General features: G+C 34.5%; 1 protein-coding gene across 1 annotated transcript in view; it reads right to left on the bottom strand.

The window, feature by feature from the left end:
• LOC148950686 (uncharacterized) overlaps positions 1-14,511 on the bottom strand; it is a 33,259-nt gene extending 18,748 nt beyond the window's left edge. Inside the window, exon 1 of the mRNA XM_089091707.1 lies at positions 14,432-14,511. Coding sequence (XP_088947833.1) covers positions 14,432-14,467 — 36 coding nt within the window. The 5' untranslated portion in view covers positions 14,468-14,511. The remainder of the gene's footprint in view (positions 1-14,431) is intronic.
• Positions 14,512-19,186: the final 4,675 nt, after the last annotated feature.

Genomic DNA, 19,186 nt, shown 5'->3' with positions numbered 1-19,186 from the left:
AAATTGGTCTATTTTCCAAAATAAGCTAAATGATGAAATTACAAGTTTCACCCAAAGTTCATGCATTTCTAACACAACAGTTGACACACATGCTGAAGCCTTGACATCTTTACTAATAAATACAGCTAATCATGCTATCCCCAGGACAACACCAAAGAAAACATTCCCTAAACAAATTCCTAAAGCATGGTGGACAAATGAGTGCCTAAATAAATGGAAGATAAAAAAGGCAGCTAGGACAGAATTCATAAAAAAACCAACACCTACTACATATTTAAAAAAATTACAAGCAGAATCTAATCTAAAAAGGAACTATAATAGATTCTAAATGTAAATACTGGAATAATTTTGCAAATAATCTCTCCAGAGAAACGCATGAGCCAATTATACGTTAAGTCATAAGCCACATATGTGGGAAAAAGACTTCTCCCAACCCACTCCTGTATGAACTTATACATAATAATACCCATTATGACAATGATATTGAAAAGGCTAACCTATTTACAACTCTTTTTGTTAATAAGCTAACATCAAATAATCAAAGCAATCTGTCCACAATTCCTATGAACCCTAGTTACCAACCACGCCCAGGATCCGAGTACATAACTAATCCATTTTCAATCCAGGAATTGAATAATGCAATACATCATATTAGGTCCAAAACTAGCAGCAGCTATGACAATATAAACCCTACATGGATAAAGAATCTCACACCTTCATACAAACAAGAACTGCTAAATTGTTATAATCACGCTTGGGCATCCTCTAGGTTCCCCAATATATGGAAATGTTCGTCCCTCCTACCAATCCTAAAGAAAAATAAACCAAAAGATAACCCTGAGTCTTATAGGCCCATAATGATTACACCTGTGATGGGGAAAATAATGGAGAAAATGATTTATCACAGACTCCTCTGGTTTGTTGAGAAAAATAACATGATCCCACACACTCAAACTGGATTCAGGAAATACCACTCCTCAACAGATGCTTTCATTTTGCTAACAAATGCAATAAATGAATCTTTCTCAAAAAATAATATCCTAGTGGCAGCTTTCCTTGATTTTGAAGGAGCATATGACAATGTGAACCACCAAATCCTTTTAAATAAACTTGCAAACCTTGGAGTACCTCCCAAGCTAGTATCCTTTATTAAATCCTTCATAGAAGTGCGAAGTTTCATTGTTTGTGTTGGTTCAGCCTCTTCACCCCAAAAGACAATATCCAAAGGCCTACCTCAGGGAGCAGTCCTCAGTTGCCTCCTATTTGCCCTATATCTCTGGGACATGAACCTACCCCACACGAATCTACAATATGCTGATGATCTGGTGCTATGGTCATCTGGCAACACCTTTCAGATAGCACAGTCAAATCTGCAAAAGTCACTTTTCCAGTTTGAAAAATTCTCTCAACATTCAGATTTACCCATTGCACCCACCAAGTCAAAAATAATCCAATTTCACAGGAAGCGAAACCATGTTAATGCAAAACTAACTCTAAATAAAACAACTATTCCAGAAGATAATAATATTAATTACCTAGGTCTCATGCTTGACCAAAAACTTAATTTCCACCTCCACATTTCAAAAACAATAAAAAAATGTTATAGAAAAGCAAATATACTAAAAAGACTTCTTTCCACACCCTGGGGTTGTAAGGAGAAAACCTTACTCCAGTTTTATAAATCACATATAAGACCCCATATTGACTATGGGCTCATTGTCTATGGTGCATGTGCAAAGACCCAGATGCAAAAAATTGAAACAACACAAAATGATATAATACGTCTCATATTTGGTCTTAGGAAACCCACAAGCACCAAGTTTCTGCTTATGGAGAGTGGATTAACAACAATAAGGGAGAGACGTAGCTTTCTCTTGATAAAACATCTTACAAAAATTGAATCAAATAGCTCACACACATTACATAATTGGTTAAGAAATCTAGCCGTGTCTAGAGGTATTGCAGATGAGTATGCCAATATTCAAAAGAAGTTCCCTGTACCAGAAAAGTCTATTGCACCTACTTTCCCCCAATCCCTTCCATGGAATTGGTCATTTCCCATAATAAATACTGAATTTTCTAATTGGAATAAAGATTTAACCCCCATTGCTTTTGTCCAGAAAAAATTTGCAGAACTTAATACAATTACCTATAAAAATCACTTCCAAATATTTGTTGATGGGTCAAAAATGAATGAGAAGGTTGCAAGTGGTGTTTTCCTTCCTCACCTGAAAATTGCAATGGGCGAGAGATTATTTAATAATTTATGTATAATGTCTGCTGAGTTAAATGCCATAATCATGGCATTAGAACACCTTAAGCAAAACCAATCTTTGATTGAAAATTCGAATAATATTATCATTTATTCCGACTCTTTATCAAGCCTTGAGTTGCTGGCCTCAGCTCCTCAATATAAGTTGGACATTGACACTTATCATTGTCTCAGTATTATTGATAATCTTGCTTCAAGTGGCATAAAAACTTACTTTCAGTACATTCCTAGCCACTCTGGCATAAGTGGTAATCATCAGGTTGATGAAATAGCAAAAAATGCTATAAATATTGACCAGCCAAGTGGGAGACCAATCCCAATTAGAGATATTTACCGATGGAGGCTATCAGATATTAATTTTAATAAGATTAATCCTATCCTTTCCCCCTTTCCCAATAAGTATCTTTCTAAAATTTATCATAGAATTCGTTCTGGAACAAATAGACTAAATTTCATTGCATTCTCATATAAGCTTTATAATTAAATTGGTTCAATTCCACTGTCACCTCTTTGAATGCATTGTAATATGAATAATGAAACAATTGACAATTGCCTATTTGAATGTAATATGCTGACGTCTGCACAACATACCTTGCTTTCTAAACTGTTAAAATACTTCAAACACCACAAAATCCCACTATCAGCCAAGAGCCTAGCCAACTATACCTGCACACAGAGTATAGAAATCGACATCTATCATCTTATATTTGAACTCCTAGAGTCGAAAGATCTGCTGAAAGATATCTGAATATATCTAATAAATATGAGGCAATCAAGCCAGTAGCTCTGTAGCCCACAGAGTGAAGCAAAAGGAAAAGGGCTAAATAGTGTTACTGAAAAGCCCGCCTGCTGTTAAATAGAAGAAGAAGAAGAAGACGGTGTCGCACGGGCAGGTAGTGGTGGAAAGTGATTATCATACGAATCGAACTTACTTGAAATAGTCTTTAGGAAGTGTTCCATTCTATTCAATTTTGCGTTCAAACTCGAATAAACCAAAGCAGGGATGACAAGCACATCATTTGAAGAACGAATTACAAACATCGGTAGGTCTATGTCTTAATCGTCACATTTCTCGAAAATACTTAACATATCCTTCAGATGGCTTTCCAAAGCCTTCGGTCCCTGTCTTCTCGGAAGCTCAGTCCCAGATACAGCCGCATTGTAGAGGAGTTTTTTTTAGCTTCGATTACACTTGGCAAGTCCAGAAAAAACTCCTTTCCAAATTTCAGTATTTCGTTTTCATTCACTCCATTATCACGGTTAAATTGCAAAAAAATTTAAACCGGCGGAAAAACAAGTCCATTATTCATTATTCACTATACATATCATAAGAACCAGATACCAATAAGAAGGAAGCGTAGTTTCCTGCTACCAGATCTCCGTAGTTTAAGGGAGTAACACTCCTGGCAGGGACAATGGCCCTTGCGACAAGAAACTCCCCTCTTCTGCCCGCTTATTAGCAAAATTGAATTATAATCAGATTATCAAATCAAATTAAAAAGATAGTAAAATAATAGATGACCTTATATGAATGAGTAAATATATCCAAATGGTAAAATAGTCCGTAAATATCAATTTATTATTTCACTTATTTCGAAACTGACGGTCACTGAGGAGTTTTTTTTTAGCTTCAATTACACTCGGCAAGTCCAGAAAAAACTCCTTTCCAAATTTCCAAATTTCATTTTCATTCACTCCATTATCACGGTTAAATTGCAAAAAAATTTAAACGGGCAAAAAAACAAGTCCATTATTCATTATTCACTGTACATATCATAAGAACTGGATACCAATAAGAGCCAGATACCAATAAGCAAAGGAAGTGTGGTTTCTTGCTACCAAATCCCCACAATTTAAGGGAGTAACACTCCCGGCAGGTACAGCAGCCCTTGCAACAAGAAACTCCCCTCTTCTGCTCGCTTATTAGCAAAATTGAATTATAATCAGATTATCAAATCAGATTAAAAAGATAGTAGAATAATAGAGGACCTTATATGAGTGAGTAAATATATCCAATGGTAAAATAGTCTGTAAATATCAATTTATTATTTCACTTATTTTAAAATTGATGGTCACTGCAATCCACTGTAATTTATTCCAAATTTAATCTGGCTTAAATATCAATAGATGTTCATAGGTCAAATGGTAAGTGAACATTCTATAAACATATATATATATATATATATATATATATATATATATATATATATATATATATATATATATATATATATATATATATATATATATATATATATATATATATATATATATATATATATATATATATATATATATATTACTTAAAGAGAGATTACATTCTCCTGCAATATTTCTTTTGCCCTATTCAAACTAAGCAGAGTTGCCAAACCTTTTCAGTCAAAGCATCCACTTTAGCTCTTAACTGGAAACCTACTGTCTATGTCCTGACTCTTTGGTTTTTAAACATCTAGCACATTTTGTGCTCCCATGAGTTTGCTAAATACCAAAATGTTAGTATAATACAAAAATGCAAATGAATCTTCAACACAAATGAATATAATTCCCAATAAAATACATAGTTATAAATACATAGTTAATACATAATTATAAAATAATAGTTATAATACATAGTTATAAATATATAGTTATAAAATACAATAGTTGTATATATATACAACTATTTCAATATAAGAATTATGGATCAAGATAAGTCCTGAAGTATCAAGAACATTAAAATATACTTGTTTTTGTCCCCCCCCCCCAGGACTCATCCAAGGTCTTTTTATACCTGACAACTGCAATTTTTTAAGATTTTTCTTTTGACTGTTTCACAATTATGAAATTTCAGAGCAATAACAAATATTGTCAGGGTTGTCAAATTGAGCAGGTTTGTCATATTCAGCAGTGAAAATAAGCAAGCAAAACTAGTCATTCATTAGTCAAAATGGAGTGTATTGCTGTGCTGTTTACAGATCTATAATCTTCTTAAGGGGTGCCACTCCTCAAAGTCACCCTGCAGTACTGTCTGCAGCCATGGTTCTGGTTAGTTAAACTTGTGAAAGTTCAACTCTGATGAAGATAAGAATTTAAAGGAAACCATATAGCTTACCCCTCCAAGTATTGCTCTGGGTTTTTTTTATTTTGATTTCTTTTTAAACATCCTTTTTACATCTATGGATGATATTTTTGATATTTTAACATAAAGGGCAGCTACATAATTCAATTACCCACTTCATGATATTTGATCCCTTGGATGATCCAATGCTAACAGACAAACCTAATACTATAATAGCCTCAAGACTGAATGACTGCAGTTAGATGAAAGAAAAGATTACAGGCTCTGTGACAGTGATAGAAGGCCAATTATTTGTCCACCCCTCTGCAACCAAAGCTGATGAGCTACCGAGTTGTATTATCTGACATACCAGCTACCCTACAGTCTGACAATGCCCCAAAAAAGCATGAGTTTCTTGAAAGGCTATGTCAGATTGATAAAATGAGGCATCTTGAATGTAGTGGAATGTTTCTAGCACATTCAAGTGGTTTGACTAGAAACCCCTGGGTTATCCTCATGAAGGATGAAATTTTGACTTCTAGTATCAGCCATGGTTCCAAATGATCTCCATATTCATTCAAGACTAGTCAAGAAAGAGTTTCTGGGGATCAGAGCCATTGATAGATTACAATACATCAAATGTTGTGAAATCAGTCAAGTGTTCTTGATACAAGACACCTTGATCAGTCATTGGTTGTGCAGCCAAGCTTTGGTTCACAAGAGGAGTTGCAAGCAGCACTTAAGTATGGTATTAAGTTTGAACATTTATTTATTTATTTCCCTAAAAATCAAAGAGCATATAAAATATATAAATGAAATTGCAAAATGCCTTTCTAATTTGTTCTTGAATATCAAAAATTAGCAAATATTGAGCTGAAGTACAATAAGGTAACCCCAGATAAAGAACAGTATCAGAAAGTGGAAATGAAGTACTCCTGTTGCAAATTAGTTCAGCTTGGTTATTGAGCCTTTATTGAACTTTGAGCCCTTGGGAAGACAAAAACAATACTTGAAGTGCCAATATTTTTACCATGTAATTGCACAAACCAACCAAAGTCTAAAAATTTGCTGGTGAACACACACACAGAAGAATCCCAGTAACAACCACAAGAATCCTTGTACTGAGCTAATTACCAAGTAAACAAACTGTGGTGACAGTCAAATCAGCTCCAGCTTTCAGTGAAAAGAACTGAAAAACAAGCATCAGGAGGTCAGAGCAATTAGTAACTAATTACTCTGACTAAATGTTACAAACTAATTAGTAACACTGAATTAGTTTTGAGATTTAAAGTGAAAGAGCTATTGGAATTAGCTAAGATTAATAGGGATAATTCATATCAAAGCTCTGGAAAATTTCTCTTTATGTGCAACATTTTCCCTTTTTTCCAGAATTTAATGATGTTTAATATTTTGTTATGTAAGCATTCTACACTGAGAACTAATGATAGAGGCAGTGAGATTTGCCTTTGCCTTTTTTCAAAACCCTTTTATCTGGTGGTTATCAGTGAACGTGATTATGACTCTGCCTGCTGTACTGCCTCTCCATTGGGGGCAAGAACATATCCACCCCACTTTCTTCCATTTTGCAAAATATCTACTGAGATATCCAATTTGGACATGCAATTAAAAGCTCATCAACAGTCTGTGCATAGCCAATCCTACTATGGCCATTGCTAAACTTATGAAAAAACCTAACCTAACCATACAGTCAAATCAGCTCCAGCTTTCAGTGAAAAGAACTGAAAAACAAGCATCAGGAGGTCAGAGTAATATGCCAAAACAGGCAAATGGACTAATATTTTTTGCTTGAATCCTAATGGAGCAAAAGGAAAGTTAAGCATTCTACAGTGAGCCTTTAGGGTATTTGTTATAGTTTGTATTATTAAACATCTTCCAAATTCTGACAATTCAAGAAGGTTGAAACTTTTGACCAATCAGGAATTTTTATTTCCCTGGCAATATCTGCCCTAGGTTGGCCCTCTGACAGCAGTTCACAAAACGTATTAGTGTGTATCTTGATATTAATGTTTTTTTGTTGTTGTTGAAGTTGATTCTAGTAATATGGTACTTAAATGTGTGTATATGCTGATGGATTACTGTGATAAGAATTTGTCTCAGAAATATGACCTGGCTTGATCATTGCTGTTTCAAACTATGCACCAAGTATGGTCTTCTTGCAAAAAGTTGACAATTCATGGTGATTTTAATACTGATTTTTCAAAAGCTATGTCCCTCTCTCTTGCAAATGCTTACTAGTACTTGCCAATAGAATATTACCTGATTTTATGCTCTTTCCAAATATAATAATCAATTCACTTGCAAATGCAAATCAATTCACTTATATAATAAGTTATTGCAAATCTAATTGCAAATCCATTAACTTATATAATAACTGTGACAAAGGTTATTTTGACCAAGGTGCAGGATATTACATTTGCTCAGGTTAAACTCGAGTGTCAATGTGGTTACCCATACACAGGGGTTTCAAAAGTTTTATTTTATTATTATATTTACAAAGAGCAAAAAAATGAATTAATTAGTGTCCACATCTTGTATCTATTCTAGTTATGGAATATTGTAACCTATATATTTATTAAATGATAATGTATGCTACCCCTCTTGATGGTCCTACATATAGACCTAATTAATATATTTCTCTGCTGTATTACATCTATTGATGCCTTGTTTTCTTTGTTAATGGGTTCCTTAATCTTTCAATAGTCATTAGTTCTAGCCTATATTTGATTCTAAAAGAATTCCAGATCTGTTGGTCATCCAATGTGATTTAAAAGTGATTTATGAATACAGATGACAATAGGCTATAAGTACACATGATAGTGTGATTTAGAAATAGGCTATATACTGTACAGTAAGTAACTCAGCTTAGTCATTTTTCAGCCACTCAGCAAAACTTGTATAAACTGTATCAGCCATGAGTGCACAAGAAAATAGGTCAATGTAGCTTTATTAACCAAGCAACAAAACTTTGGAATAGTTTACCTGATACTGTAGTTTCTGTGCAAACATTTAAGAGTGCTATTGCTGAAACTGAATTCTATGAAAACAGTTTCTGTACTAGTTAGTTGTATAGCTGTTTTTACTAAAGAATATTTTTTGTTTTGTGTTTTGCAGTGTTGCTGTTTAAGCTGTCATTTCTTATGTTTGCATTGCAACAAGCCTATGGCTTTCTCCTATGTTGAATAAAAATAAATAAAATAAGAATTTGGATGTTTAAGTGATTGTTTTTAAGTTTATAACAAACTTTAGGGTACAACCTAGTCTGTACCCTAAAGCATTTAGGCAACCACCAAAAAGGGGGGGGGGCTAGTTAAATGATTATTATATATTTGGGAAGAGAATAAAAAGGCATTGAGCCGGCCTAGCATTCATTTTGCTCCTATATCAGTAAAAGAAAACTTGTACATATTTGCCTGATTAAATATTGAAAAATACTAGACTACTTTAAATGATTAAAAATGTGGATAACAACAGAGGAAAACAAAATAGCCTAGTCCAACTAATAGAAATATGCTGCATAGGCCTACTATAAACTGAAAATTATGTTGTTATAATGTTTTTTTAAGTTTGATATAGCCTACACAGTACCCTAGAGTTAGGCTATATATGGGTCCATTAAGGGGGAGGGGTATTGTCAGAGAAGCAGCCATGATATTTGAGTTGCACAAGGTGAGGAAATGGTAAAATTCTAGTTTAGCTACTTTTTGTTATCTTGGAAAGGTGTTAGCTTTGGAAAATGAAACTTTCAGGGATGGGTCTACTGACTAAAGTATGTCAAAGGAAGGTATTTTGATGTAACTACCTCCACTCCTTCTCCCTCTAGAGAGCAGTGACCTTTGATGACCTTTATAAATTTCTGTGTTATGAAAATGAAACCTTTTATGAAAATGTTTGTTCAAAAACCTGCCAATACATTTCCTAAATTTTGAAAAAAACATTGATAGGCCTATGGGTTAAAATTCTATTCAAATAACAGGAATTGCATTTTATAACTAAAACCAGAGAAAAAGAAAGTATAAATTTTAGGACCAGTGCTGGTCATAAGATAGGGAGACATGTTAAGAAAACAATTCTTACTTCATAATTTCCTGGACCTCTCAAAAGCATTTGACAGGGTTTGCCATGAATTCCTCATTACCAAACTAAAAGCAGCAGCTGTTGATGATGTTATTCATCAACATCAACATCATCAACAGTGGATACAGAGTTTCCTTTCAGAAAGAACACAAGTTGTAAGAGTTCATGACTCTTAAGGTGTCTCTCATTGCTCCTTGTCTACACTTGTTTTGAGCGGCGTTCCTCAGGGGACCCTTCTTGGTCCAAGTCGCTTCAGTTTCTATATAAATGACGAACCTACTCTTCTATCTAACCTCCTCACTCTTTAGGCCGATTATTCAAATCTTGTTAGTAAAGCAGCCACAAATTCTTACTGATAATGTAGTCAGAATAAACTTAACATTCTTGGTACCTAGGCTGATACATAGTTCCTCTCGTTCAATACGGACAAATGTCAAGCAATCATAACACTTTGGCAATCATAGCACACATCAGCAACACCATCTTCAAGGTAACCCCCTTTTTGCAATCTCTGAAGAAAGAGATCTTGGAGTCATTGTTGATTGTCAACTAACGTTCAGCACCCATGCAAAATCTGTATCATTGTCTGCTCTCCAATCTCTTGGAATGATTAAAATAACTATCTTTAGCAGACGCCCAAGCGTGTTTATGAAGCTCTACAAGGCAGTAGTTCGCCCATGCCTAGAGGTTGGAATGTCCCTGGCATCACCCTATTTCAAGAAGGACAAAAAAGTTCTAGAAACAGTTCAACAAAGAGCAACCAAAATGGTCAAAGGCCTCAAACAAATGCCATATGAAGAGCATTTATGTCACTTGAAACTTCCTACTCTTGCATACAGGAGGAAACATGGTCACATGATAATGACCCACAAAATTATTTCCAAAAATGTTCTCCCTCATCTCCTTACCCCTCCCCCAGAACATTCTGTGACTAAGGGTCATTCGAAAAAGATCTTCAAGCAATGCTCCTTAGTCTGAGAAAGAAGCCATTTTTTCAGCCAACAAGTAACAAACTTGGAGAATCTACTCTGAAAATACAGTGGCTGCTGATTCAACAGGTGCATTCAAGAAAAATCTAGACAAAGAATGACTACAGCAAGAGTTCCTGTACAACTGGGAAGCTGTTGAGTCCTCAACCAAAATTTAGCAAACAACCCATTAAAGTCATGATGGAGCATTACAAGGATGAAAATCCTTAATTTTGCTCCAAGCTGCAATTTAAGGTAATTTAAGGATTTAAGATAATATGCACAATAATCCTAGTTAACATATTTTCCAGGGAGAGCACCTTTATTACCACTATTTTCACTGTTGAACATCTATTTTTAACAAAATTGTGAAAAATAAACATATTTGATTGTATTTTTCCATTTTCAAATATTCTATATAGCAAAGTTAAACAGACTGCCATCTACCAAAAAGATATAAATAGACTTATATTAATAAATTTAGGTTAGGTTAGCTAGATGGCTCTTGGGTGTTTGTTTTGAAATGATTTTCAAGACTTGGAGAAAAGACAAAACAACAAAAAATGGTATTGTAAAACTGGAAAAACAAGGACAATAGTCAGGAGAATGGTACTCCCCTTGGATAATACATTAACTAGGATAACTGTGCAAATTATGAAAAAACAATTGTTTTCTTAACATGTCTCCTTTTGACCAGTACTGGTCCTAAATTTATGCCAAAAAGAAACTTATAATTGAAAATTAGTGTAAACAATGTTTTGTCAAACTTCGATTGTATTTATGATGTAAATGAGAGGTAAGTTTAAACTTTCCCCCCTACCCCCCCCCCCACATGCAAATATATACCCTGAGTTGGTATATATAGGGGTGGGAAAAAATTCATTTCCAACAAAAATGATTATTATATTTGAAAATAGCATAAAAAAAGGCATCGAGTGGTATGTTTACTTTATTCGTAAGTCAATAATATGAACAATTAAAAATTTACTGCTTTAGGCTATAGACCTGTCAAGTAGGCAAATTTCTAAGACTTAGAAATCAGAAGAGTTAACATGGAAGCTTAACAATACCTTCCCAGAGTATGTTTGTGCTCCTGGATTCATTGCTGAAAGTTTCATTTTTCCAACCTAATCCCTTTCCAAGATAGTATAAAGTAGCTAAATTAGAACTTTACCAAGGAATCTAATGGTATTAATTATGTTTTATTAATACTTTTTTCAGAAGAGTCATAGCTTTAAAGTGCTAAAAAATTATGGTCTACACTTAGCCTAGGAATGATAAAAGTAAGAATTTTGGGTAAAATTATACTTTGGCTATCTTGGAAAGGGGTTAGGCTAGGAAAATAAAACTTTCAGGGATGGGTCTAAATGCTAAAGTATGCCCTGGGAAGGTATTTTGAAGTATTTACCTCTACTCCTTCTCTCTCTAGAGGGCCCTGACCTTTGATGACCTTTAAAAATGTATGTATTATAAAAGTGAAAGTTTTGAAAAATAGATCTTCTGATTAAATGAAGAACAACAAAATTGTTTTTGGCTTCACAACTCTGCTCAATACAAATTTATAAGGTTTTAGAGATATGCAAATAGGCTACATTTCATAAATTTTGAAAAAAAAAAAAAAAAAAAAACATTGGGTAATTGTGCATTATACCCACTCTTTTATAAACTGCTAATGCTAATGAAAGTTTGGTTAATGCAAATGAAAAAAAAAAAAAAAAAGGATGAATATAGAATAGTTTAGAAACGGTAAAATTCTACTTTAGCTACTTTTGGCTATCTTGGGAAGGGGTGAGGTTAGGAAAATGAAACTTTCAGGGATAGGTCTACAGGCTAAAGTATGTCCCAGGAAGGTATTTTGAAGTACCTACCTCTACTCCTTCTCCCTCTAGAGGGTCATGAAATTTGCCTACATGACAGATCTGTACCCATTGAAATTTTGACAAAACAACATTTTATCTTAATTTTCAGTTATCAGTTTCTTTTTATCTGGCTTTAGCTCTGAAAATGCAATTTCAGCTATTTGAGCAGAATTTTAAGACATATCAATAGTTTTTTTTCAAAATTTAGGAAATGTAAGGTATTTGTATGGCTTTAAAAACTCATAGACTGACACGGACCCAGGTAGTAAAGCTGAAAACAATTTTTTTGTACTTCATACACGCAAAAGATCTGTTTTATAAGGTTTCATTTCTATAACACACATAATTATAAAGGTCATCAAAGGTCACCTCTAGAGAGAGAAGGAATGGAGGTAGGTATTTCAAAATACCTTCCCAGGACATACTTTAGCCTGTAGACCAACCCCTGAAAGTTTCATTTTCTTAACCTAACCCCTTTCTAAGATAGTCAAAAGTAGCTAAAGTAGAATTTTACCCATAAATTAGTCTGTAGACCCATTACTGGAAGTTTCATTTTCCTAACCTAACCCCTTTCCAAGATAGCCTAGCCAAAAGTAGCTAAAGCAGAATTTTACCTTTGGAATGTTTAAAGTATCCTATTTTCCTGAATGTTACTAGATTTTGGTAAAGTTCTACAAAATCATATTATTGAGTTAGGACTAAAGTGAATACACTATTCAATGCCTTTTCCATGCTGATTACAAATATAATAAGCATTTCTATCGGAAATGAATTTCAGCCCCCCCTCCTATATAGGCTATACCTAACCTAACCCTGAATTGGCATAGGCCTATATAGGGAGGGCTGAAATTCATTTCCAATAGAAATGCTGGTAAAATTCTACTTTAGCTACTTTTGGCTATCTTGGAAAGGAGTTTGGTTAGGAAAATGAAACTTTCAGGGATATATCTACAGGCTACAGTATGTCCCAGGAAGGTATTTTGAAGTACCTACCCCAACTACTTCTCCCTCTAGAGGGTCCTGACCTTTGATGACCTTTAAAAATCTGTATGTTATAAAAGTGAAACCTTATGATATAGATCTTCTGCTTAAAATGAAGTCCAACAAAATTGTTTTCAGCTTCACAACTTTGCTCAATCCTGATTTATAGAGTTTTAAAGATATGCAAATACATTTCCTAAATTTTGAAAACTAACATTGATATGACTTAAAATACTACTCAAATAATAGGAATTGCATTTTCAGAACTAAAGCCAGAGAAAAAGAATCTTATAACTGAAAATTAAGGTAAAATATTGTTTTTGTCAAAATTTCAATAGGCATAGACCTGTCATGTAGGCAAATTTCAGGAACCTCTAGAGGGAGAAGGAGCAGCCTGTAGACTCATCCCTGAAAGTTTCATTTTCCTAACATCACCCCTTTCCAAGATAGGTAAAAGTAACTAAACTAGAATTTTACCGAAATGCTTATTAGGCTATATTCATAATCAGGATAAAAAAAGGCATTGAATGGTGTATTCACTTTTGTCCTAACTCAATAATATGATTTCATAGAACTTTACCTAGATTTCTTTCCAAAGAGTAGGAATACCAAAATGATAACATGAAGTGCCTATTGAAGGGGAAGGGTTGGAGCTAACTAAATTACACCTTTGTCGGCTATGATGCAGCCTAGTTTAGGCCTATATTTTGGGTCCATTCCTGAAAGTTTTATTCAACTAAATTAACTAAACTCCAAGGTAGAAAGCAGGTAAATATATACCAAATCATATTATTGAGTTTCAAATAGGCTAGCCTAAAGTGAATATACCATTCAATGCCTTTTTTATGCTGATTACAAATATAACAACCATTTATATCTGAAATGAATTTTTGCCCCCCCCCCCCTATATATGCCAATTCAGGGTATATAGACCTATTTCTAAATTAGGGGGGGGGGGGGGTGGTAGAGTTTAAACTTACATCCCATTTACATCAGAAAAAAAATTTGCCCCCCCTAATGTAGAAATATATACCCTGAATTGGTATATAAAGGGGGGGGCTGAAAATCATTTCCGATAGAAATGATTATTAGCCTATATTCATAATCAGCATTAAAAAAGGCATCCAATGGTGTATTCACTTTATTCCTAAAACAATAATATGATTTAGTATGTATTTACCAGAAAGCATTGTACTTTCTATAGTTTCAAAGAATATACCTTAATTTTCTGACTAACTTCTCCTTTTAGATCCATTATACACTTTCACTCTGGAATATGCTAAAATTCTTTCATTTTCGTTTGCTTCTTCCTCTCCTGCTTGAAGGTATTAAGACGGGAAAATGTAGTTAGCAATACTTGTAGCGATGGCAGGCGGAGAATTGGCAATGCTTATACATAAAATATTGAAATTTAAACAAGCCATAATCATTGAAATACAAATCAAGCTGGAATTGAAACCAAATCCTCTCTTGCACGGAGAAACCTGGATCCAATCATCATAAAAAATAGTCTTCTACTACTAATAACTTACCACAGCATAAAGCCACCTGAGGCAAACATAGCTACGCACGCTCCTCCTCCATCCCCATCTTTTCAAAGCCTCCCTTTTTACAACCTTTCAGGAAGTTCCCATTTCCCTTAAACATTTCTTTACGACATCCTCCCACTTGAACTGGGGATGACCTGCTTTTCGTTTAACCCTAGAGAGTTGGCCGAAAAGGGCAATCTATCATCCTTCATCTGCAAACCGTGCCCTAACCATCTCAACCTTTCTCTCATTATAGTCCTAGTAAGCTTAAGAATAGTGGCTTAAAAATACATTAAAACTTGTTATTGTGGGAACTTTAGATGAAAGCTTTAGTCAGAAACCGAAAAAATATCTCACAGATAAGACATTATGAAAGCCAACCCCCATAAAAAAGGATATAGTAGATTTTATAGGCTCAAAGTGAGATTTTTGCTATTTGGTCCATCTGTAAAATTTAATATCGCTCCAGAGTAATTGCAAACTTTGATGACAAGAATTTGCAGAATGTGGCCTTTATTTCTTGTCTATCTCTATGGATTAGACAAGTTTACAAGGTCGTATCCCAGAGGAGGTGGGGGGGGGGGGGAAAAGGGTTTGAGCAAGGGTTTTTTCACCAAATTTCTTCGTATGAAAAAAATCGTCACATACATTTCTTGGAAGGGGTCTCATTTGACTGGAAATTGAAAGTACAAAAGCTCTTTGTAGAGTCAAAACAGGCTGTAGGACAGCAGGCCCCCTAGCAGGTTCTCAGTTTAATTTACCCCTGCCAAGATCTCCCCCTCCTCAACCCCCAAAGACATCTGATTAAAATTGGGAGATAGCCATTTAGGAGATAGCCATATAGGTTTTTTCATTGGGAAAGAAGGCCAAGTTTGATCCTGGGTTTGCAAATAGGCCAAATATATTAAGATAAAAATTTTGGGCCTTGTTAAGGGAGTATTTGACCAATTCAAAGATACTATATCAATCTGGGTTGTCAAAAGAGTATATCTGCAATGTCTCAGGGATGGCTAAGGGTATGACGTCGGAGCTTTCGGGGCATGTTGAGGCGGATTTAGGCAGGAAAAACTGAGGAGGATTTTAAGCTAAACCAAAAGATTTAAATACATCGACACTGCCAAAAGAGCATATAAACAGCATCGTAGCAAACGCTTAATACATTAAGTTCAAGCTTTAAGAAAAAGTCGAAGGGAGACTTTCAGATCAGAAGACTTAAGACAAAGACTAAGATGCAATTGACTTGAGTTTATCGACCCTTAATTTAACATGATGTTCCTTTGCCTTCAGAATATCCTTTGGATACCTGCTAGATGTCAAATTTCATAACCTTTGGAGGATATAAGAATGTCATAAAGACACTTGAGCCTTCATGTGGACAATGGAAAGTGGAATATTGTTGACACTCTGAATGTAAGGGGCCGTTGGAGAAAGCGTATTTCAGGTCTAAAATCGAAAAATATACATTTTGACTTTGTTGTTGGAGCTCAAGTTCAATTGATTTCGATAAATAAACTTTCACAAAGACAATATCTTAAAGGGCTCGATAAATGAGTGCACATAGCTGGCTAGTTCATTTGTGGGCGCGACAGTGACAGAGTTACCATGAGGAACGGGACTGCCTTCGTTTGTTCAAAAATCTGTTTCAACAACTTTCATGATTTTAGGAGGCATTTAGGTGAAGTGGCTGCATGTCTGTGGCGGAAGGGAGCTAAGAGCTCTACTTCATGTTCGTAAAGAACTTTTATGTTTCTGGGTCTCAACGTGTCAAATGGCACAGAGTAGTGTATTTAAGATTGTATATCGCCCTTTTTATTACATAAATCCAATCGAACCTTGAACTGTTAATAAAACTTTATGGCAAACCGGATCTATAACAACTCTACTTACCTTCGTCTGAAGCTGGACTTCGGGGAACATCGATAATTTCAGGTCTTTTCTAAAGTTCCCAAAATACATTTAAATTATGTCTGTGTTTTTTCTAGAAATTGAAACGATATTTTTTTACTACCTTGAATAGATTCTGAAGGAAATTCTAGATTTTAATGGAAAAATTAATGTGGCAGATTTTATTTTCCTTTCCAATCTGAGTCCTCTCACTAGATTAGCTTAGAAGCTGTAAGATTTAATTTCTCGATTTTTTTTTTTTATAAAGGAATGTGTAACTCTTAAGACCACCTTTTCCACATACAAAATCATGGATTTCAAATTTTTGCGTACAATATTTCCTCATATGACCGCATTCATTATTAATTAAAAAAACTTTTTCCATAAAATAAGTTTTTCAAAGAAAAGTAAAGAACTCCATTAAACCAAAAATGAGCAAAAATAAGATCAGATAATCTACCAAGCTTGAAACTACCTCAAATCAGTGTCGATAAATAAATGAAACCCAAAACCAACAGAAATTACAATAACTAACCGAGTCAAACTCAAAACGAGCAAACTTAATATGAGTAGGGCTAAAAACCCTTATGCCTCCCCAAGGCCAAAACATAATTTGCACTTTACTGAAAAAACATAAATGTTTTTACTTTTATATCTTTAATAAATCAAATAATATTAACATTTTGATTACCAAATATCAGTATATGTATAGTAAACTGGCAATGCACATTCATTTGTATTTTTTTTCAGTAAAGTGTAAATTATGTTCTGGCCTTGGGAAGGCATAGGGGTTTTTAGCCCTATTCATCTTATTTTTTTCTCGTTTTGAGTTTGACTCAGTTGTTTGTTGTAATTTCTGTTCGTTTTGAGTTTCATTTATTTATCGATGCTAATTTGTGGTAGTTTCAGGTTTGGTAGATTATTAGATTTTATTTTTGCCCATTTTTGGTTTAATGAAGTTCTTTACATTTCTTTGACAAACTTTGTGGAAAAAGTTATTTTTAAATTAATTTCTGTTCGTTTTATATTACATAGTCTTTTCAGGGAAATAGAAAATAATTCTTGAAATCTTTTCGTTTTTTAAGACTTTATAGTTTGGCCTACAATTTTTATGCTGGAGAAAATTTTTCAGCAATTTTTAACAACATACACCTTTTTAAAAGTCTGGACACACATATTAGTGTTTAATTTAGTTTCATACCTCCTCTAGTTGACCAGAAATAGAAAACTTGATACCATTCGCAAAAAAAATCTGTTTACTTTCTTTGATAGCTTGGATGCACTTACGTTATTTTGACTGGGTTCAATTTTAAGAGCAAAAGTAGCCCCTAAAGTTTGAACATAATACCCTCAGTCGTTCTTGGGCTACTGCTGAAATGCCTTATTGGGAATTAACATTAACACAGGGCATTTTGATTAATCTTAAGGCAACATTTAGTCTTTAAATATAATGGACAAATGGGAGGGTGGGCGTGGAAGGGGGACTAGTTGGTCTCCAATCACTTTCGACTATTAAAAAGGGCATTATCCCTTTCTATTTTCAATCGAATGAGCCCTTTTCGAAGTTCCTACGTCAACTCCTTCGATACGAAGTGCCCTGGTCTAAAAAAAAAAAAAAATAATAATAATAATACATTGTACCCACATCGATCTTTACTATAAAAATGTCAAGCCTTCCAGTCACTTTCAACTATTAAAAAGGGCACTAGCCCTTTCAATTTTAAATCGAATGAGCCCTTTTTGAGTTTCTACTACAACGCTTTCTATAAACACCTTATATACCCCCAGGGCAACCCTTGCCCTGAGGGCTGTGAGTGGGTTGTAATCCTCAAACACCTAATTTCCAGAACTTTCAACTACGTTGAAGAAAATTGCTACCTCAAAATTTTGATTGGATGTGTTTGGGGAATGGTGGGCGTGACAGGGGGGTTAGTTGTCCTCCAATTACTTACGACTATTAAAAAGTGTACTAGCCCTTTCGATTTCCGATCAAATAAGACCTTTTTGAAGTTTCTACGACAACTCTTCCTATATGAACCTTATATGCCCCAATATATAGATTAAGGCTTCTGCCCTGATTGCTGTGAGGGGGTTGTCATCCTCAAAGACATTATTTCTGGACGGTTCATCTAAGTTAAACAAAATAGCAATCTCAAAATTTTGTTTGAACATGTTTGGGGAAATGGTGGGCGTGAGAGGGGGGTTACTTGCCCTCCAATCACTTTCGACTAGGAAAAAGGGCACTAGCCGTTTCAATTTCCAATCGAATGATTCTTTTTTGAATTTTCTACGACAGCCCTTTCTATAAAATTTCAATACGAAGTGCCCTGGTCTAAAGGAAAAAAAAATAAAAAATAATACATTGTGCCAACATCGTTCTTTACGTGCGATTGCGCTGCCTATGACACTGGTGATATATGATACTAGGACGATTACGAGGGGCTATATTTTCCGTTTTAATTTGCCCCTTTCGAAAGTTACCCGTCTTTCACCATGTGCACAGAAACTTGGTAGATTTACGGAGCTTTCACCCATTTGGTCGTCTTTAGTTGAGTAGTTTT

Source organism: Artemia sp. Qi Xiang Cuo, chromosome 7, assembly GCF_049724085.1.
Source record: "Artemia sp. Qi Xiang Cuo chromosome 7, ASM4972408v1, whole genome shotgun sequence".
NCBI classification, from domain to species: Eukaryota; Metazoa; Arthropoda; class Branchiopoda; order Anostraca; family Artemiidae; genus Artemia; species Artemia sp. Qi Xiang Cuo.
The sequence above is the reverse complement of the archived record's forward strand: the minus strand, read 5'-3'. Positions and strand labels throughout refer to the sequence as shown.